Genomic DNA, 23555 nt, shown 5'->3' on the forward strand with positions numbered 1-23555 from the left:
ATCCAGAGAGATTTACTCCGAAAATCTACATCCATCACCACCCAAAGCTCCTTCAACTTCACCATCTTTGCTGCCTTACACCACCAAAATTACAACCTTATTCCACCTCCTAACACCCTCCAAATACCCACTCCAACCTCATCAAATCTCCTCAAAACACCCGATACCCGTATACAAATACATGACTCGTGTACTTTGCACTGTTTTGTAAACAATCCATTTTACATGAAAATGAACTTTTTACTACTTATCAAATACCGGATTGATCTTTGAACAAATATCGACCAGTCGTTCCAAGAGTCCCAATATCGACCGGTCCTTCCAAGAGAACAAATATCGACCAGTCGTTCCACGAGTCCAGTTCAGTCAATTTATTGACGAACCTACTTGATATATATTTATATACTTATATATATATTTTATTATAGCTTTATGTCATTTAAATACAGTTATTTATATTATTTATAGCTTTACGTCATTTAAATATAGTCATTTATATTATTATAGCTTTCAGTCATTTATAGCTTTCATATTTATACTTATTCCGCAATTATTATTCTTTATATATATTTACATCTTATATCTTAAACTTATATATCTATCACACAGTGACCGGTAACCGAGCCTTTTGTCGCAGTGATCAGATTTTTATATTTCCAACAATCGGTATCTGAGCTGATATATAAAAGGAATAATATCCAACAATTGGTATCAGAGCTTGTGTGATTTACCTTGAAATTTTTGTCGAAAAACTTTTGGTTATAGCGTTTATAAACCTTCCATAAGCTTTTCTTTAAAAATTTCATTTTAATATCACTTGTTCAAAATCCTTTCAAAAATGTCTTTGGCAAATTACTCCAACATGAACTCTGTCTCCATTGCAAATAGCTTAGGATCTGGTTCACGGGCACCCATACTTATTCCTGAAGAGTATAATTCGTGGGTTGGCCGTATGAATCTTCATCTTAATGCTATAAATGAAGATGTCTGGAAGTGTGTAGAAGGAACATATGTTACTCCAGAAAATATGGCTACTCTTGCTACAAATCAAGCCACTCAAGTTGAAATTACAAAAAAGTTGGAACTCCAAGCCAAAAAGGAACTTGTTTCTGGAATACCTCACAATATTCTAAGTCAAATGGATGACATTATACTGTTAACCGCAAATCAAATTTGGGAGAATTTGAAAAATCGTTTTTGTGGAAATAAAAGAATTATCGGAAACAAAAGAACATCTGTTTTGAATGAATTCGATAATTTCAAAATGCTTTCATCAGAAACCATCCATGATTCTCATGATAGGTTCAATTTGATTATGGTTAAAATGAACAATTTGGGTATCAAAAAGACACAACACGAGATAAATCTCAAGTTTTTAAACAATCTTTTCGAAAGCTGGAAAATGGTTAAACTCATTATTCAGGGAAATCCAGCTATTCATACTGAAACTTTGTACAACTTGTATGGAGAACTTCAATCGTATGAATCCTCGATTGACCCACCAACCATTGCAGCTTTTGGAGGACCACTTGCACTTGTGTCCACAACTTCTCAAAATCAAACACCTTTCAATGATCAAAACTTTAATCATTTTAATCAGACTACATCTTTTCAAAACCAAGCCTTCCAGTCTGATTCAAATGATGAAGCAGATTATCAACAACTGTGTGCGTTGGTTGCAAACACAAATCTCCAAAGATTTATCCCAAATCATGGTCAATCAAATTTTAGACCAAATTTTCAACCAAGACCATCTTTTGGACAAAATAACTCAAGTTTTCAACCAAGGCCATCTTTTGGTCAAAACAACTCAGGTTTTCAACCTAGACCTTACTTTGGACAAAATTCTCAAAGACCTTCTTTTCAAAATAACTCAAACCAAGGGTTTCAAAACCAAGGATTTCAAAACGATCCCAACTCAGGTCATAATCACAATCCAAACAACAGTTTTCAAAATCAAAATAGAGGTTTCCAAAATCAAGGTTACAACAATCAAAACAATGGTTTTCAAAACAACCAAAATTTTGGATTCCAACAAAACCATTCTCAACCTTCCCAACAAGCCCAAACTCAAACACCTGAAAGACTTCCGATTAAAAGTCAAAAGGATGATAGTGATGAAGAAGTGATCATTTGTCACAACTGCAAAGGAACAAATCACTATGCCAGAGAATGTCGAGCCAAAAACAAAACCAAAATCAAAGACTCAGCATACTATGCTCAAAGAGCCGATGAATTGAAGAAACTGGAAAACCAAGAAAAGCAAAGAGCATTGATGGCAATCCATGAACCAAGTGTGGAATACTGGCCAACTTCTGATGACGAAGCTGAACACGAACCAACACAATCAAACTTTTGCTTCGTAGCTGGTGCTGAAATACCTTCAAGAGCTCCAAACGTCATAGAACAGGTATGGTCTATGATCTCAGAACTTGGTTTTTCCAAAACAATTTTTGAGTCTCACATAACCAAAATTGAGACTAGTCTGGAAGTTGATCTCAAAACATATCATGACACAATGGTCAATTATGATATTTGCAAATCTGAGTTACAAACCTTGCAACTCAAATTTGGAGAATCAACAAGAACGAAAAGCAAATTGGAAAGAGACGTTGAAAGAAAATCAGAAGATTATAATCACGTCTTGGAACAATTAAATCAGTCCCTAATTCAGAAAAGGGATTTGGAACTAAAAAATCAGTCAGTCATTTCTTCTGAAATAAAAGATGTTTTAGAAATGGAAATCCTTCAGTTGAAACAAAACTTTCAAGAATCAACTGACAAATACAACGTTTTAAATGAAAAGCTGACTGATTCTTTAAAACAAATCAATTCTCTTGAGACCGAGAATAAAAGACTGATATGGAATATGGATTCTATCAAAGTTGCCAGAAAACTAAGTGATGATATTTTCACCAAGGCAAACACCTTGGGAACTGGCAAAATTGATACGAATTATAGACCAGGAATTGGAAGAGAATCCTTTGAAATTGAACAAGCAAAACAGGAAAACATGACGAATTGTGAAAACTCTGAATCTACTCTACCAAATCTTTTCACATCTGTTAATGAGGAAGATTCAGATGAAGAAACAGTTATCAACTATAGTCCAGATGATACTGCTTTCAGTGTTTCCAAAAAGTCTTTCAAAAGAGTTGTAAATTCTGAAACAAACTCTGCAAGTTCTTTAACTCACCAAATCAAACATACCGATGGAACCACTAAACTCAAAAACTTTTTGAATGGAGAAAATTCCTCTTATGAGGATGGTAGTACTTCTATACCAACTATTTTTCCTACAATGACTTCATCAATTGTTGGAAAAACTAGTCTGGGACAAAAATACTCCAAGAAACAACAAACAAGCAAAAAATCCATTCAAGTCACCAAAACCCCACTTATCATGCCAAACATTTTTGAAAACCAACCAAAGAAACCAGTTAAACCCTACGTCATACCTCATAAACAGGTTTCCAAACAAAAACCAAAACCTTTTCCAAAACCTTGTGAAAACCGCTTTCAAGATATCACTTTTAATCATTCAAGAAACTTTCAAAAACCATCACATCAGAAAGTTTCAAACCATCATCATCAAAAAGCTTTTCAAAACCGCCCATCACATCCCAGATATGAAGAAAACTTTTCAAACAAACCTTCACATCTAGGATATCTTTCACCAAATCACAGATCTTATCAACCCACAGGCTTTCAAAAACAAATCACATTTTGGGTAAACTTAATAGATCAAATCAAACCTCAACCATTCCATTGTCATAAACCAAACCATTACAATAATGTGAAGTCAAATGATAAAAGAAATTCATCAAGCAAAGCACCCAAAATAACAACTGACAAACCAGGACCCATTCAGATTTGGGTACCTAAACTTTCTGTCTGATTGTAGGTACTTAATGCTGGAGAACCCAATGATGATACATGGTATATTGATAGTGGCTGCTCCAAGCATATGACAGGAAACCGGAACTACTTACGTGACTTCAAACCTATACAAACCAATCAAGATGTTACCTTCGGAAACAACATGAAAGCAAAAATCAAAGGTTATGGAAACATAACAAATGGTAATTTTACCATAAAGAAAGTTGCCTTCGTCGATGACCTGAAACACAACCTCATCAGTGTTTCTCAACTGTGTGATAACAATCTTGAAGTTCTTTTCACCAAACAACGAAGCTTGATCATGGACGCCAAAACCAAAGATGTTATAGTTGATTCTGACCGTGCCGGAAATATGTATCCACTTGACATGGATCTCATCTATGGTAAACCCGATATCTGTCTGCTATCTAAAGCCCCAGCAGATATTAGTTGGTTATGGCACCGCCGCCTTTCCCATCTAAACTTTGGGTACATCAACAAATTAATCGGCGATGATCTTGTTCGAGGGCTACCACTTCTGAAGCTTGATAACGAAACTCTTTGTGCTGCATGTGAAAAAGGAAAACTTTCCAAATCCACTCACAAAAGCATCTCAGAATCTAGTGTATCCGAACCACTAGAGTTGTTGCACATAGACCTTTGTGGCCCTGCCAAAACCCAAACCATACAAGGGAAGAAGTACATTCTTGTTGTCGTTGATGGTTTCTCGCGCTTTACTTGGGTCTTTTTCTTAAGACTAAAATCAGAAGCACCTGAAGAGATGATCAACTTCATCAAACAAATCGAGTTGAAGTTGAAACGACCTGTTCGAAGAATCCGAAGTGATAATGGTTTAGAGTTCAAAAACAATACTCTAGATTCATTTCTCAAAGACAAAGGAATTGAACATAACTTCTCAGCCCCATACACTCCACAACAGAACGGTGTTGTCGAAAGAAGGAACCGAACTCTATGTGAAGCTGCAAGATCAATGCTTATCTTCGCTGATCTGCCACAATACTTCTGGGCAGAAGCAATAGCCACAGCTTGCTATACTCAAAATCGTTCCTTAATCCATAAACATCTTCATAAAACACCATATGAAGTCATTAACAACCGAAAACCAAACATCAAATTTTTCCATATTTTCGGTTGTCGATGCTTCGTAAAGAATAATAAAGATCACCTTTCAAAATTTGAATCAAGGTCGGACGAAGGAATTTTCCTTGGTTACTCTTTTTCTTCAGCTGCTTATCGAGTACTGAATAAACGTACTAGAGTAATTGAAGAAAGTACCGATGTTCATTTCGATGAATTTTATGTTAGGAAATTGGATCGTGAACACTTTGGTTCAAAAATGATTGAAAATATTTTTCAAAATCCAATTCAACAAACACCTTCTCCTGACATAGACATTGAAATCGATCTTGATTTGCTTTTTGAACAACCAAAAACCGCTTACAATTCTGAACTTCTAACTACTTTAATTGACCCTACAGGAACACCCAGTGAAGTAATTCCACAAACAAACCAAAATGATGCAAATCAATTCGAGGGGGAGCCACCAACACATACTTCCTCTTTGGAACAAACACCAAATCCTCCTTTAAACACCCCATCCCTAAATAGCCAAAACAATCCCGATGCATCATTTATGGGGGAACCTTCAAACCTATTCCAAGATGAAACGCCCGGAGAAGAACAATGGGATACTGAAACTCCAATTATTATAGCGGAAGAGAATCGCTTAATAAAGTGGACCAGAAATCATCCAACAGACCAAATCATCGGAGATCCCAACATAGGCATTCAGACTAGAGGCGCATCCACAAATGAATGTTTATTTGGAGCCTTCTTATCCATGACTGAACCCAAAACCATACATTCTGCTATAAAAGATCCAGATTGGGTAAAAGCTATGCAAGAAGAGCTAGCAGAATTTGAAAGAAACGACGTATGGAATCTTGTTCCTACTCCACCCGATGTTACTGTTATAGGTTCAAGATGGGTATACAGAAACAAGACTGACGATCAAGGAGTCATTTGTCGAAACAAGGCACGTCTTGTAGTCAAAGGATATTCACAACAAGAGGGAATCGACTACGATGAAACATATGCTCCAGTTGCCCGAATTGAAGCAATTCGCATCTTTCTTGCATATGCTGCACATAAGAATTTCAAAGTATTCCAAATGGATGTTAAATGTGCATTCCTACATGGAGAGATAGATCGCGAAGTATACATCCAACAACCACCAGGTTTCGAAGATCCCAAATTTCCAGATCACAGCTTTAAATTGCAGAAAGCTGTCTACGGCTTGAAACAAGCACCTCGAGCTTGGTATGCCACGTTGTCAACCTTTCTCGAAGAATCAGGTTTTAAAAGAGGTTCAATTGATCAAACACTCTTTCGTAAAATCTTTAATAAACATCTGTTAATCGTACAAATATATGTTGATGACATTATTTTCGGTTCTACTGATGAATCTTTAAGTGTTAAGTTTGCAGATCTAATGAAGAGCAAATTTGAAATGAGCATGATTGGGGAGATGACTACTTTTCTCGGACTTCAAATCAAACAGTCAACTGATGGCATTTTCATCAACCAAGAGAATTATGTCAAAAACCTACTCACTCGTTTTTCAATGGAAAAATCCAATACCGCAAAAACCCCAATGGCTTTTGGATACAAAATTGATGCAGACTTAAATGGCAAACCCGTTGACCAGAAAAGATATCGTGGAATGATCGGATCACTCTTGTACCTCATTGCCAGCAGACCTGACATCATGTTTTCTACATGTGTTTGTGCTAGATACCAAGCAAATCCTATGGAATCCCATGTAGTTGCTGTGAAACGTATCTTCAAATACCTTAAAGGCACTCCCAAACTTGGCCTTTGGTATCCAGCTAAATCTGATTTTCAGCTGAACGCTTTCACCGACTCAGACTACGGAGGATGCAAGCTAGATAGGAAGAGTACATCTGGTAGCTGTCAATTCCTAGGAGGTAGACTAGTGAGTTGGACTTCAAAGAAACAGACGTGTGTGTCCACATCAACAGCAGAAGCTGAATATGTCGCTGCCGCCAGTTGTTGTTCACAAGTCATATGGATGCAAACTCAACTGCGTGACTATGGCTTCAAAATCTCACAAATTCCCATATTTTGTGACTCAACCAGTGCAATTGCCATTTCTCACAATCCCGTTCACCATTCCATGACAAAGCACATCGACATTCGATATCACTTTATCAAAGACAACATTCAAAAGGGTCATATCGAACTACACTTCATCAACTCCGAAGATCAAATTGCCGATGTCTTCACTAAGGCTCTCGATGAAACAAAGTTTCAATACTTCCTAGGCCGTCTAGGAATGTTAAATCCAGATAACATCCATCCTTAAACTTTTAACTTTTGTTTGTACAAAAGTATGTTTACTTTCATTCAAAAAGAAAATTCAAAAACATTTGAAAATTGCTTTCTTTTTCAAAAATACCAAAAAAATTCAGATAACCAATATTTCCAAAAACATTCAGAAAAACAAATCTTCAAAAATAGAATAAAATACTTGCCATAATAAGCTTTTATAGAACCTTGTGATTAATCGTCTTTTGACTTAATTTTCAGATGCTTATGCTCGATGAAGATTTTAAGTCATATTGATTCTCAATTGGAGTGAAGGTTCAAATCTCCTACTTTTCATAATGTATATAACTTTATTTCCTTCGATTTTATTTCATTATTGATGATTTTAAACAATCAAGGGACATAAGGTTAGGAGGTTCAGATGAAAACAAAAACCCATGTGAGAATTCGTGCCTCGTCAATCTATATCACTGTGGAATTCATTTCTTGTGAGATTAGGTGTGTCACTATTGCTTATAAGGTATATCCGATTATACCTTGTCACAGTCTCATTTTTTCTTAGATATCAAAATGACCAGGGACGATACATTCATTTCTTATATAATAGACAAACTGTCTTTTATGCCACCAATCCCCACCTAGATATAAGCCAACCAAAAATGAACTCTTGAGATCCCGTGATCCATCAACAAGAAAAGACGAAACAAAAAGGATTTCAACAATCACTTATCAAAGATAAACAAAGATCTATCCACATCTAATCTTCAAAGATGAATCAAGATAAAGACGAATCAACAAGAAAGCCATATCATTCACTGAAGAAATACCAACCAAAACAAAAAAAACTCTACATTTGGTATTTTTAAACAAAGTTTCAACCAAATGGTTATTTCAAAACAATCATCAAAAGATCCATTGATCTGTTTTTAACCATTTTTCACAAAAAGGGATATCTTAATCCCGCAAGATAGATACTCTCAAAAATCCAAATTTTCTCAGAATGTAGCAAATTCTCGATGCTAAAATAAAATATCTTTTTACAAAAAATCGATATTGATCAACAAAAAGGATACCATCAAAGAAAAAGCTGCAACAACAAAGGATTTCCCGGGATACTGTAGCCTTCATCAATGAAAGTTCTTAGTTGCAAACTGCACTATGAAAATTGCTAAACCCCTCTACATGTATTTCCCGACGGAGAGAGAGAGAAAGTTAATGGCATGAATGAAGAAACCCGCTGAGTAATGCCGAAACCAGTCTTATGTGATTGATTATCTAATAATGAGACTAAGTGACCTTTCAAGAAAAGCATAGTTGAACACCTCCAATATGAGTGTGAGTCGTCAGAGAGAGATATCACTCATTTTTAGTGATCATTAACTTGTTCTGCTGCCAGAACAACTAAACACCCAAGTGAAGTGTGAGCTATACCTATGAGCGTTCATCTGAATCGACCTGTTAAACCACTTGTCGTCATTAATAATGCTATAAAATCTTAAGAAATTTCTTTAGATACATATATGGCTACCCTTTGATAACCGAACCCGAGACTTTGATTCGGAAACAAATTTCTGAAAATCTTTTACATAAGATATGTTAAAACAAGTCACAAACTTTAAAATCAATTGCTATGGTTTTATATATATCTTATCTATTGACAAATCTTTTATCTCGAATCTTCGAAAGTTAAACTGTCAATATGATTATACCTGTCCTTATTTCACAATGATCACATAGGGGGAAATTGTTGAAAAATGTTCTTATGTAACCTAGTATGTGACCATCACTGAAATAAGATGAACTGTTTTTATATAATCTAACAAATATTATCAGTTATTTCAGGTTGCATGAATGCGTGATAAAACGGAAAATACGAAAACACGCGAATGACGAAAACACATATGTGTGACTAAACAATTTCAACAATATATATGTATATATATATATATATATATGTGTGTGTGTGTGTGTGTGTGTATTATATACATATGTATGTATTATATATATATATATATATATATATATATATATATATATATATATATATATATATATATATATATATATATATATATATATGTATGTATTATATACATATGTATGTATTATATATATATATATATATATATATATATATATATATATATATATATATATGTATTATATATGTATCTATGTTGAATAGTCAAAGTCAAGGAAATGAGAAGCAAAAGAAGACCCACGTTTTTTGCTCTAGCTCTACATCAACTTGCATCTTACACTCAAGTGAAATAGATATTTGTTTCATATGCATATATGTACATGTGAGTGAGTATGTAATGTGTGTGTGTTCATTTTTCTTTGTAATTCCCTGGAACATAAAATTCTCTCAATCACCAAACAACAATGAAGTGAAGAACACCAAGATCATCAACAAGCTAAATGAAGAACACCATCAACCATCTTCATCTTCTTCATTGAAACTCAAGGTTCTTCATCTTCACTATCCTAGTTTATCACACCATTTACCACCAAACACCTCCCTTATATTAACCTCCTTCCAATCTCAAAATAATCTCCAAACACCCTCCAAATACCCTCCTTAAACCTCCTCCAAAAACCCTTTCAAATAACCACAACCATCACCACTTGCTGTTTTTCGACAGCAGAATCTTCAAGTCAGAAACGAAGACAACTGGGCTCGGTACAGCCAAAATAAGACTAGGGAGATTTTCATCACAAATTCTTTAGAACCTTACCTTCATCTAGGAATTTTCGTGGACGATTTTGACCACGGGAAACCCCAAAGAGACGCGAGAGAGAATTGGCTATCCAGAGAGATTTCTGTTTTTGAGTTCAGAATCTTCATGTTAGAAAACAAAAAAGCGAGAACAACACAGCCAAAATACTACTAGGGAGATTTTCACCATCAATTCTTCAGGACATTACCTACATCTAGAAATTTTCGTGGACGATTTTGACCACGGGAAACCCCAAAGAGACGCGAGAGAGAATTGGCTATCCAGAGAGATTTACTCCGAAAATCTACATCCATCACCACCCAAAGCTCCTTCAACTTCACCATCTTTGCTGCCTTACACCACCAAAATTACAACCTTATTCCACCTCCTAACACCCTCCAAATACCCACTCCAACCTCATCAAATCTCCTCAAAACACCCGATACCCGTATACAAATACATGACTCGTGTACTTTGCACTGTTTTGTAAACAATCCATTTTACATGAAAATGAACTTTTTACTACTTATCAAATACCGGATTGATCTTTGAACAAATATCGACCAGTCGTTCCAAGAGTCCCAATATCGACCGGTCCTTCCAAGAGAACAAATATCGACCAGTCGTTCCACGAGTCCAGTTCAGTCAATTTATTGACGAACCTACTTGATATATATTTATATACTTATATATATATTTTATTATAGCTTTATGTCATTTAAATACAGTTATTTATATTATTTATAGCTTTACGTCATTTAAATATAGTCATTTATATTATTATAGCTTTCAGTCATTTATAGCTTTCATATTTATACTTATTCCGCAATTATTATTCTTTATATATATTTACATCTTATATCTTAAACTTATATATCTATCACACAGTGACCGGTAACCGAGCCTTTTGTCGCAGTGATCAGATTTTTATATTTCCAACAATCGGTATCTGAGCTGATATATAAAAGGAATAATATCCAACAATTTCAATATTAAATCCTTATTTTTTAACTAGTCCACTACACTTTTTGTCTTAATAATCCAAATAATAAATATAATTAATTACAAACAACAAGACAACAAATGACAACTTCCTTTTTTCGTCTGTTTTAGTACTGAGAAACCACGAACGACTTGAGTTGCGATGACATTTTGACATTTTTTAGTTTCCATATTACTATATTAGAATATTATATATAGATTATGTTATGCTTTTATATGATTTTTTTATGATATTAATTCTATATATTATTAATAATCTAATATAAATTTTTTGTATAAATATATAATATAAATTATACATAATATTAAAAAATCGTTATATCACTGCTATACCACCGTGATAACCGCGATTTCAAATAGCGGCATGTGACCGCTAATGAAATTTCGACCGCGATAACTGCTTAGGCTGATGGTAGAGATAGCCTTTGTAGCTAACGGTAGAGATAGCTTCATGGCTAATTGACATGTGTTATGTGGTAGAGGTAGCTTTATAGCTAATGTGATATGTGGTTTGTGTGGGGTATGCTCTGGGGGACTCACTAAGCTTTCAGTTTACCGAATGTGGATTTGTTTCAGGTACTTCGTAGTCCAAGGGAAAAGGCAAGGCGTGATGATGCGGCGTGCACTCTATATCTCTTTCCCGATCTGGTTTGGGGAACACTTTGATGTTTTGAAAATAATAAAGTTGTAATGTTGATGGTTTTGAAAAAAATTATTGTAATCTTTATGATTTATGAAAAATGGTAGACTAATTAAAAATGAAAATTTTCTTTATAAAATTTGGGTCGTTACAAGTTGGTATCAGAGCCTTGGTTTGAGGGATTTGGGCATACTCTCGGGTGTGTAAGGACTCAAACTAAGGAAAGGGTAAATTTGTTTTAAAAAAAATAACATAAAAAGCTCTTGAAGGAAGGAAAAGATGAAAGTGCAACGCGCGTGATCAGCCGAGCCAAGTAAGTATATCCCCAATATGCTAGTCATGCTATTCTGATATTTGAACTTGGATAATCGTATGGAATTTGCTATGTGTATGTTTTTAAAATTATACACGGTTAGGAGCTTATAGCCTTAGAATGATCAATTTGGTCTTACTTCCTGTTCCTTGTTTGGTTGTGGTCCTAAGGTAGAATCTTTTATTCGAAAGTCTATTTGATCCTCTTCTGTGTATAATTTTCATGCATAAAGGCAACATGTGATGATTTGTTTGTTTGATGTGGGTAGAGGAAATCTTAGAACAGTCTAGATGTGGGTTATGCGGTGGTTGGTAGTATATGGTTTATTTGGGACAAATTGGAATTATCAGGTCGAGCCTTGGGGAAAGGTACAGGTAGGTATGGTAGTTAGTATTGGGCATGTATTACTGGAAGCACAGGCCCTGTACCCAAGCTAATGTTAGATCTGAAAACTTCAAGGAGGGCCGGTATGGAGAGATCCGTTTTATGAAAATCCTGATCATTATGAGTTATGATATTCCAGTTCAGCATGGTAGTGACACGTTTCGGGGCGGGAGGATCAGGATCGGGATCTGGATCCGAGAATGGATCGGGTGACACTACAGACAGCATAGATGAGAGGCTGTGTGAGCTTATTGCAGCCGAGGTTACCAAGGGCATCCTTGACGCTACCCCACTCATTTTTGGGACGGTCAAGGAGGGCGTAATGGAGATCATGGAGGAGAGACTCAGATCATTCAGGACTGAGATTGTTGCAGGCTAGTTGGGGGCCTAAACTCCCTTATTTCAGGAGATCAAGGCATGTGGGGCGTCGGATGGGTGGCGGATATCGAAAACGCCCAACGCACGAGTTCTTGCCCGGATGTGGTAAAGGTTGGGTTAGCTTCTTGGATGCCGAGAGACAGGACCTTGGATTGGTAGGGCGAGGTTACTAGATAGGTGGGACCAGCCGGGGTGGCTGAGATGACGTGGGCCGAGTTTGTTCGGTGATTTGATCTGGAGCTTGCACCACCCATTGAGGTGTAACGTTTAGTGCGAGAGTTTCATGATTTGCAACAGACCACCGAGACTGTGGCGGAAATCACCGCCAAGTTTTGGGAACGAGCTTTGTTGATTCCGCAATACGCTACCAATGAGGAAATGAGGCGGACCCGATATAATTCCATGCTGAGGTACGATATTCGGGAGTTTGTGAGCTTTACGGGGTGTAAGACCCTTAATGAAATGGTGGAGAAGGCCCGGGAACAGGAAATGGAGCTGGAGTCCCGCACGAAGCAAAAGCCTGAGCAAGCTCAGGCAGCAATAGGACAGACTAAGAAGCCTAAGACGACAGACACTTCCAGCAAGGGCCAGCAGGGTCGGGGCCGATGTGCCAAGTGTAGCCGGGTACACAATGGAGCTTGCTGTATTATAGGCTCGGGATGTTATGCATGTGGCCAACAAGGATGTATGAGCAGGGACTACCCCGCAAAAGGCTTAATTTGTTCACTGCAACCAGACCGGCCATAAGCGGGTCAACTGTCCGAAGTTTCAGGGAGGAGGAGGAGCGGTGGCGGCGCCTGCACCCGCCAATATGAGGATTACCGATGGTTTCCCTGCTAAAGCAGAAGCTCCCACAGTGAAGATTCGTGCATTTCAGCTGACTACCAAGGAGGCACACACAGCGCTAGATGTCGTGGCTGGTACGTAATTATTCTTCCCTGCTCTAGGTATCTGTTTTGCTTATGCGTATTATATGCTTGTATAGGGACCTTTTTGGTCAATGGTATGTCTGCTCATGTCTTGTTTGATCGGGTGCTACCCGATCGTTCGTATCTCTTGCGCTTAGCAAGAAGTTTTAGGACGCCCTAGGAACTTTGGATTCCCCGCTCGAGGTGGAGATTGCAGATGACCGCACCATTAGTGTTGTGGGGGTGTATCGAGACTGTGCCCTAAGTGTGCTCGGTGAGAGATTTTGTGTCGACCTCGTTCTGATACCGTTGCGAGGGCTGAAAGTGATTATCGGAATGGATTGGTTGGGGGCCAACTAGTCCATGATTGACTGTGAGCAGCAGTTGGTGAGGGTTCGAACCCCAAGTGGGGGAGAATTGGTAGTACATGGTGATATAGCATCGTAGGGGCCGAACCTCTGTTCGGCTGCGAGGGCTAGGAGGTTCCTACATCAGGGTTGTTCGGGATTTATGGCTTATATCTCGGATACAAGGGTGGAGATCACGAAGGATGTGGGCAGTGTGCTGGTTGTTCAGGACTTTCGGGATGTTTTCCTCGAAGAGTTACCAGGAGTGCCTCCGGAGAGGCAGGTGGAGTTTCGCATCGATTTAGTGTCGGGTGCCGCTCCGTTGGCAAAGGCACCATATTGGTTGGCACCACCTGAGATGCATGAGTTATCTACACGGCTTTAGGAGCTGTTAGACCGAGGGTTCATTCTTCCGAGCAATTCCCCGTGGGGAGCACCAATTCTTTTCATGAAAAAGAAGGATGGATCCCACAGGATGTGTATCGATTATCAGGAACTAAACAAGCTAACGGTGAAGAACTGTTATCCGTTGCCAAGGATCGATGATTTGTTCGATCAGCTACAGGGTGCGTCTTGGTTTTCCAAGATTGATCTTCGGTCGGGATACCATCAGATGAGGATTCAGGATGAAGATATACCGAAGACGGCTTTTAGGACTCGGTATGGGCATTATGAGTTTGTAGTGATGCCGTTTGGGCTCACCAACGCCCCCATCAACTTTCATGGATCTTATGAACAGGGTGTGTAGACCGAGGCTGGATCGGTCGGTGATTGTTTTCATTGATGATATTTTGGTCTATTCTAAGACCAGGGAGTAGCACGAACAACACTTAAGGGAGGTACTAGAGACCCTAAGGGTAGAAAAGTTGTATGCCAAGTTCTCAAAGTGCGATTTTTGGCTGTGAGAGGTACAAATTTTGGGGTATATCATCAATCAGAAGGGTATTTTGGTTGATCCATCCAAGGTTGAGGCTGTGATGCAATGGGAAGTACCGAAGAATGCATCAGAGATTCGTAGCTTCTTAGGTTTAGCGGGTTATTACCGGAGATTTATCCAAGATTTCTCCAAGATTGTTGTGTCATTGACCCAGTTAACCAAGAAGAATGTGACGTTCCGGTGGGGCTCGGATCAGCAGGAGGCCTTCGAGACCTTAAGGTAGAAGTTGTACGAGGCACCAATCCTTATATTACCCGAGGGGTTAGATGATTTAGTGGTGTACTGTGACGCATCGATTTCCGGATTGGGCGCAGTACTGATGCAGAGGGGACATGTGATAGCATACGCCTCGCAACAGTTGAAGCCACATGAGGCGAATTACCCAACTCACGATCTGGAATTGGGGGCAGTAGTGCTTACCCTCAAGATTTGGAGGCATTACTTGTATGGAGTACGGTGTACCATTTACACCGACCACAAGAGTCTGGAGTATTTGATGGACCAACAGAACCTCAACATGTGACAAAGAAGGTGGTTGGACATGCTAAAAGACTATGATTGCGAGATCCTATACCACCCAGGGAAGGCCAACGTAGTGGCCAATGCCTTGAGCCGTAAGACGGCAGGTTCCCCGATCGGGAATGTATGTTTGAGGATGACGGTGATCTCTCCATTGTTGGAGATGATCAAAGAGGCCCAGGTTGAGGGAGTGAAGATAGAGAATAGGAAGGTAGATAGGATCCGAGGACAATATCCTCTGTTTGTTAAGGATAGTCGTGGTCTCTTGACGCAGTGTGGCTGAGTATGGGTACCGGTGACTGGGGGAGTGAGACATAAGTTATTAGAGGAAGCACATAAGTCCAAGTTCTCTATACATCCAGGAGCTACGAAAATGTATAGGGACTTGAGGCTGATTTACTGGTGGCCATGCATGAAGCGGGAAATTACTTGGTTTGTAGAGCGGTGCTTGACTTGCAGGAAGGTCAAGTTTGAGCATCATCGGCGAGATAATAATGGACTTCATTACGAAGTTGCCAAGGACGGCGAGGGGTATGGATGCCATATGGGTGATTCTGGATAGGCTGGTGAAGAGTGTCCATTTCATTCCAATATCCGAAAGTATATTCGCAGAGAAATTGGCAGATATTTACGAGTGTGAGGTGGTGGCTAGACACAAGGTGCATGTGTCGGTAGTTTCTGACCGCGATGTTCGGTTTACATCTAGGTTCTGAAAGAAATTCCACGAGGAGCTGGGCACTCAGCTACATTTTAGCACGGCGTATCACCCCCAGACCGACGGACAGAGCGAGAGGACAATACAGACACTGGAGGATATGTTGTATGCATGCGTGTTGGATTTTGGAGGAAGTTGGGATACGTATCTCCCACTGGTAGAGTTTTCGTACAATAACAGTTATCATGTCAGTATCGATCGAGCTCCGTTTGAGATGTTATATGGTCGGAGGTGTAGAACCCCGGTTTGTTAGGATGAGGTTGGACATCGAGTCATGGGGGAGCACAGAGGTAGTGCTGAAGACTACGGGACTAATTCAACAAGTGCGAGACCGACTATGAGTTGCGCAGAGTTGCCAAAAAAGTTATGTTGACCGACGACGGTCAGATTTAGAATTTCAGGTGGGAGATTTCGTGTTATTGAATGTGTCACCTTGGAAGGGAATCATCAGATTTTGAAAGAGGGGTAATCTAGGACCCCCACTATATTGGGCCATTCAGGATATCGGCACGAGTGGGTAAAGTAGCCTACCGTTTGGATTTACCGGAGGAGCTTAGCCAGATTCACAACACATTCTATGTGTCGCAGCTTCAGAAGTGTGTCACCGACGAGGCCGCGGTCGTCTCTCTAGGCGATATCCAGGTGGATGAGAGTTTGAACTATACTGAGAAACCCGTTGCAGTGCTAGATAGGAAAACCAAGGATCTTCAGAATAAAGAAGTAAGACTGGTGAAAGTGCAATGGCAGCATCAGAGAGGCTCCAAATGGACTTGGGAGCCGGAAAAGGATATGCGAGAGCATTACCAAGATTTGTTTGGTTCAGCAGACTTCGAGGACAAAGTCTAGTTCAAGTGGGATAGATTTGTAACACTTGGTTTGAGCATTGGTTGGAAACTTGCCAATGGAGAAGTTTCATGCATGGACTCCGCAAGTTGGGAGCTCAACTCGTCGAGTAGGGTAGTATTTCAAGGGCACGAATTGGAAGTGACTCGGTGAGTTAGAAGGCCGACTCGACGAGTCAGTGCTGTTTAATGAAAACCCTAATTTTGGGGTTTAACCCTATATAAGCCTCATTAAATGCTCTTATAGCCTCCCTTAACATCATAAGAGACTGTGTATGGCCGCAAACTCTCTAGTGTGTGAAGTGTCTGCATTTGAGAGCTTGAATTTGGGAATTTGGGAAGGAATCCAAGTTTGGAGAAGAAGAATCAAGGGGAAAACACTGGATCTAGCATCTAGTTCGTCTTGGGCATCAAATTGAGGTATGAATCTTTTACCTTAAGCCTAGATTCTATTTGGGAGTTCATGACCAAACTTTAAGGAAATGGAAGCAAGCCTATATATGGACCTATCACAAGGGTATGGTTCCAGATCTGAACCTCACTAGGTCCTAAATATCATAAAGTTGCATGCTTTATATGCTTATTCCTCTCCATGTATGAAAACCTTGTTGGAGGATTAGTTTTGGTGTTTATGGTTATGAAAGGCCCTGTATACACGTAAAGTTTGTAACTTTACATGAAATCTACAATAGGAGATGATGGATCTAAAGTTTGGGACCTTAAGTCCCACTGGAAATGATTGTAATCATGATGAACTTTGGGGGGCTCGACGAGTCGTGCAAGTGACTCGGCGAGTCGAGAGGGTTTTCTCGTTTACGGCCAAGGGTTTACGACCAACGGTGTACGGCGAAGGGTTTACGGTCAAAGGTGTACGGTTGGTGGTTTACGGTCGTAAACACCAAGGAGCTCGATGAGTTAAGCAGGGAACCCGACGAGTGAATGATTGTACTCGGCGAGTCAAGGTCAATATGGACTGTTGACCTTAACTATAGACTTTGACTTTGACCAGGGTTGATCCTGGGGGTATTTATGGGACTATGTTGAGATATGTACTCATTGATTATAAACAGTTTGGGAAGAGCAACACAGGACATACATGAATCCAATTTGCCAGTTCAGCCTTTAAGATGTGAGTTTTCTCACCATACCAATGGGTCTAAGGCACCAAGGCCGAAGCATCTTGTGATAGTTGGTTTACTTGTTACATAGAGGTGTGATATGTATATATGCATGATATATGGTAGAGATAACCTTTTGTGGCTAACGGTAGAGATAGCCTTTTGGCTAATGGTAGAGATGGCCTTAGGGCTAATGGTAGAGACAGCCTTTATGGCTGATGGTAGAGATAGCCTTTTTAGCTAACGGTAGAGATAGCTTTATGGCTAATTGACAGGTGTTATGTGGTAGATGTAGCTTTATAGCTAATGTGATATGTGGTTTGTGTGGGGTATTCTCTGGGAGACTCGCTAAGCTTTCAGCTTACCACCTGTGGATTTGTTTCAGGTACTTCGGAGTCCAAGGGCAAAGGCAAGGCGTAATGATGCAGCGTGCACTCTATCTCTCTTTTCCGATATGGTTTGGGGAACACTTTGATGTTTTGAAAATAATAAAGTTGTAATATTGATGGTTTTGAAAACAATTATTGGAATCTTTATGATTTATGAAAAATGGTTGACTAATTAAAAATGAAAATTTTCTTTGTAAAATTTGGGTCGTTACATATAAGATCGAATTATAAGCCGGTACAACAAAATAGTAGGGGTCAAGAAGGTTGCACCCCCTTGTGGAATCCTAGGGACACTGCCCCAAAAGGTATTTAGAAGTTTGAATTAGTTTAATAGTGGAAAATCCTAGTTCTAGTGGGTAATTATGGTAATATTAACAAATCTCGTCAGTTTTAGAAACCATTTATTATGTCATTAATTCGTGATTTGTTTAATTTATTTGAAGACGGAAACCCTAATTTGTCAAAGTATAAATACGACTCCTCTATTGAGCCATCATTAATGTCTTCTTAGCCCTCTCTCTTCTATAACAAACTCAAAATTTGTCTAGAAATTTGGTTTGTGTTTTTATGTCTGGATTCACACGTGTTATTTTTATTATCTTAGACTAGGTTTCTTGTAACCATGGCATAGGGTGAAAATATCCGTTCTGAAAGTGACCTTACGCGATCCATATTGAATTCGGTTCTCCACCATCATCCTACTGTTTACCCAACAAAAGCATCATAAGATTGCAATATATAAAGAAGGGTGTACCTGAAAATAAGAGCGCGATAACCCCGAGCGATGATTTTTGTGTGGTACTTGATCATGCTTCCCGTGTTATGATGATATCTAAGCCTACGCGTACATGGCTCCCACTCTCCGGCCTCACTAATCTGAAGTATTCATTTAACTTCACAATTTGTTGAAAATCCCATCTGCATAATCTTACTATAAATAGAAACCTATTTTATCTTACCGGGTCGGCATGAATTGCCTTCCGAACTTCTTTTTTGTTTAGCCATATTTTTGCCACATTACGGTCCTACAAAAAAAATAGAAACCATTTGTCCTATCAAAACCCAACAAATGTTTTAAGTTTCTACAACCCAAAATAAAAAATAAATAAATTATTAAATTAAAAAAAAAAAAGTCAATCGGTCACTCTATCCAAGAAGAATATAATATTTGACTTTAAGGTTGCATTCGTTATAAGAGAGAAGATCGGGCATCTTTATATTTATGTTTTTGATGTTGAGGTTAAGGGGTGCATTTATGTATTTTGTCGAGAGTGATTCCATTCCTTGGCATAACTTGACCCTAAACACGTGCAGGATGTTAACCAGGAACCAATTCGGTTGCACTTGGTTAGGGAACCATGTGTTTTCTAGTGGTCAAAAGACTTATCCCAAACTGCTCATTTAAAAAAGCTTGACTAACTCCAACTTAAACTTGGAGTAAAGTCATGCCTCAACAAACTTCATAGTGTAGAAATATGAAAAACGCAATATCTATTTATAATGGAAACCCCCACCACTTTCTTCTTAGAACCACTTTCTTCTTAGAACGGATGTGGGACTCTTTCCTACCACCAAATATGTTATTTCTTTTATTGTCTATGGTCTATACCTCTCTTTTCCATCATTTTTTTCCCAATATTATAAGGTAGGTCCTAAATGCCCCGTCAATAAAACAAACAACAAATATTTTGTGATGATCAGTGTGACAGAAAATAAATAAGAAATAGTCATTATGTTTTGAAATGACTTACTTGACACGGGACACCTCGTGTGTTGTTGAGAAGTACTGTATTGTTGAGAAGCTCTGGCCAAGAAGTCACATAACCAGGCTTCACCGGAGCTTTAAAAGGCCAAGCACGCCCAAACATTCTGGTTCGCACAGGAAACGGTGTATCGGTCTCACCCAATTTCCTAAAGCTCATGGGCAATTTAGTATTTTCATGTCTAATCATACTTTTATCGTGAAAACACTTGCTGAGAATGTTATATATGTTTAAACCGTCAAAATGCTGGATGTAGGTGTACAAATCCAAGGTAAGCAAATGTATCATAGAATAGTAATTTTTGGAAGAATAAAGAACAATTAATAAATTACTTGGTCAACGAAGTCAAGCTTCATTTCACATTTTAGGGTTGGAGGTCTGTAAAATATCCCTTTACACTCCTTGTTAACATCCTGCACGTGTTTAGGGTCAAGTTATGCCAACAACCGTTTAAAAAACCCACTGCTGATGTCAAATATGCAAAATAAATCCATATCAATTTTGAAAAACTAAAACGTGATATATTTGACCTGAAAAGTCAAAGTGTTCATTGTTGGAACAGAGGAATATGATAGGAAGCTCGTACTACCTGAAATATTTCCTCCGAAATGAGCCCCATCCCTCGCGCAAACGGAACAAAAGCATTTCCATCAAACTCATCATCACAAACTCCATTTCCGATAATGTAACCCTGTGTTCTAATAAATTTAGTTCACAGAAAACTGTTTTGCGTGCACACACACACACATATCATAAAGCTGATAATTGAGGATGGACCTTGAAGTTGAGAGTGGGTTTATCATCAGCATCAAGTCCTGAAGAATATCGAGGAGGGCGTTATCGTAATTTACTCTGAATCATGTTTGTTTGGGTTTATATAAGAGAGATAGTTAGTTACCTTTGATCACTTGATCACACAGTGTAGGGATGTAAATTCCAGCAAATGACTCACCGGCGATGAAAAAGGGATTTGAAAGGTATTCGGGATATATCTTGAACCACTAAATTTATACAGAAAAAGAAATTAAAATATGTTAATATTTCAAAATAGATGTGTTTAGTGATAACTGATAAGCTTTTTTTTGTTTCTTTAATTTTAAAAATACCTCAAGGAGAAATTTGTGAGAGTCTGAAGCCGTTATTGTATCGCTGGTGATGTAGTCAGTTCTAGTATTATTGGAGTAAGACATACCAACTCCAACAGGAGAGTCCAAAAATATCATATTCGAGATCTGAGCAAATGCAAATATGAATCGCAACCAAAATTATAATTCTTACTATTTATCAACTTTATGTAATTAGTAATATTATCAATGTCTAAATACCATATATTAATAACACTGCTATTTTATATATTTTTGTCTTATAGCATCCCACGTTCATATCTTTCGGTTGTAGCAACATTTTTTTCTTATGTAGGCTTTGTAGTTTGTACCATGAAAAATCTACCCAACTATAGCATTGTACTTTCAAATTTTTTTCAAATCAGAACAATGTACTATGAAATATCTAACCAATTGTAGTAATGAAAATTTCCTTGTTTTTGGATAACGATGTTATAATTGGATAGATTTTTTTATAATACAATGTTGTGACAGGAAGAAAATAAAATTAGGATGCTATTATTAAAAAAGTCAAAGGAAGTAGATTGCTATTTCATGCATTTAACCCCATTATCAACTTAGTTTTGATGAAGTAAAAAACATTGGTATTTATAAACCTTGTTCCATGCATATGGATTGAGATGAAGCTTCGGCATGCGCTTGCCTCCGGTTTTCTCAAATTTAAATGGACCTACAACACAACATATATATATATATATATATATATATATATATATATATATATATATATATATATATATATATATATATATATATATATATATATATATATATATATATTAGACTGCTAAATCCAAGAACCACTCATATGTCACTAGCCAATTTATAAACTAATACTTGCTATAGTTCGTATGTTTGACTGCTAAAGTCAACAATAGTTCATGGAATTAAGTTGTGTACAAATTCAGCCTCTTGGATCATGCCATAAAATAAAGAGTCAACTCTGTAGATCAATCTTAAAAATCCACCTTATGGCTTAAATTTTCTCACAGATAGACACAGGATTCTAATAAAACAGTGAAGAAAAGTGAAGTATATACCATGTTCAAAAACAAACCCATCAAAACTGGAGCAACCAGGGCCACCATTGAGCCAAAGAACCACTGGATCCTTAGAAGGATCTCTTTCTGAAAGCACATAATAATAGAATAATTTCTTGCCATGGTCTACATCTAATGTCACATACCTGTAAACCGCATCAAATATTATGAAAAACAAACAAAAATCCATCAAGAAAGCTCAACTATTTTCTTAATAATAGAGAGAGAAAAAAAAAAAAAAAAAAAAAAAAAAAAAAAGCAAACATTAAGACGTACCCAGCATAGTGTTTGGAGGGTATAATGCCACTGAAACCAGGAAGTGAAGAAATTATGGCATTCTCAGGGGCGGATTGTGCCAAGAAATTGGTAAATGAGAGATAAATAGATAAGAATAGGTAGATTGAGTTCATTACCTTAATCATGTTAAGATTCTTAATTTTGTAATTTCGACACAGAAAAGGGGGAAAGATTCTTACAAAATCGGTTTTAAAGTTTTGTGGGGAACTTTCTCTATTCACACAAAGGCAGCCCCCCACTTTTCAGGAACCAAGTTGACAAGTATATTAATTATTATTATTACCATTTTCAGAAAAATTATTTGATATATGTTTTTATTATTCAAATGAAATTACCTATATTGTAACATCCTTGATTTTCCCATGAGTTGATTTGCATAGATATAAATTATACAGTAAGAGTATGTGATGATCAAGGACACAAACGCTAAAGAGGATTGGGGATGCATGATCATGTTAACCACGATATTAAAATGAAGCCATGATATGTGTGTTAGTGTTAGCTTTAGTTGGAGCATTGTGGTTAGGCTATATGGAGTGGTCACTACAAACTCACCGGAAAAGTGACGCCACCTATGCACCACGTCACCTTCACCACCAACCTACTCCACTATGGAAATGGTCACCACTAACAACATTCACTTTTATATTATTTTTTTATTTTTTTACCATTTTGTTAAATAAATAAAATATTAAATAAATAACATATTTTATATTAATTAAAACCATATTACATAATTTAAAACGCAGAAAATTAAAACTAAAATACTAAAAAAACATAATCCATACTTAGAAAATTAAACCTAAATTATTAAAAAACATCAAATCTAGTTGCGATATTGGTCGAGAACTTCTTGTTGAATTTGCATAAA

At 37.7% G+C, this 23555-nt stretch overlaps 1 protein-coding gene across 1 annotated transcript in view; it reads right to left on the reverse strand.

Annotated features, from left to right (window-relative positions):
* The window catches only part of LOC111900638 (serine carboxypeptidase-like 20), a 31487-nt gene extending 8669 nt beyond the window's left edge, over window positions 1-22818 (reverse strand). Inside the window, exons 1-11 of the mRNA XM_023896520.3 lie at window positions 22664-22818; window positions 22388-22533; window positions 21944-22017; window positions 21330-21455; window positions 21122-21224; window positions 21001-21038; window positions 20813-20914; window positions 20556-20636; window positions 20212-20469; window positions 19420-19485; window positions 19215-19336 (exon numbers count right to left, since the gene is read on the reverse strand). Coding sequence (XP_023752288.1) covers window positions 19215-19336; window positions 19420-19485; window positions 20212-20469; window positions 20556-20636; window positions 20813-20914; window positions 21001-21038; window positions 21122-21224; window positions 21330-21455; window positions 21944-22017; window positions 22388-22533; window positions 22664-22809 — 1262 coding nt within the window. The 5' untranslated portion in view covers window positions 22810-22818. The remainder of the gene's footprint in view (window positions 1-19214; window positions 19337-19419; window positions 19486-20211; window positions 20470-20555; window positions 20637-20812; window positions 20915-21000; window positions 21039-21121; window positions 21225-21329; window positions 21456-21943; window positions 22018-22387; window positions 22534-22663) is intronic.
* Between the last annotated feature and the right edge of the window lie 737 nt (window positions 22819-23555).

Source organism: Lactuca sativa, chromosome 5 (assembly GCF_002870075.4).
Source record: "Lactuca sativa cultivar Salinas chromosome 5, Lsat_Salinas_v11, whole genome shotgun sequence".
Lineage (NCBI taxonomy): Eukaryota > Viridiplantae > Streptophyta > Magnoliopsida > Asterales > Asteraceae > Lactuca > Lactuca sativa.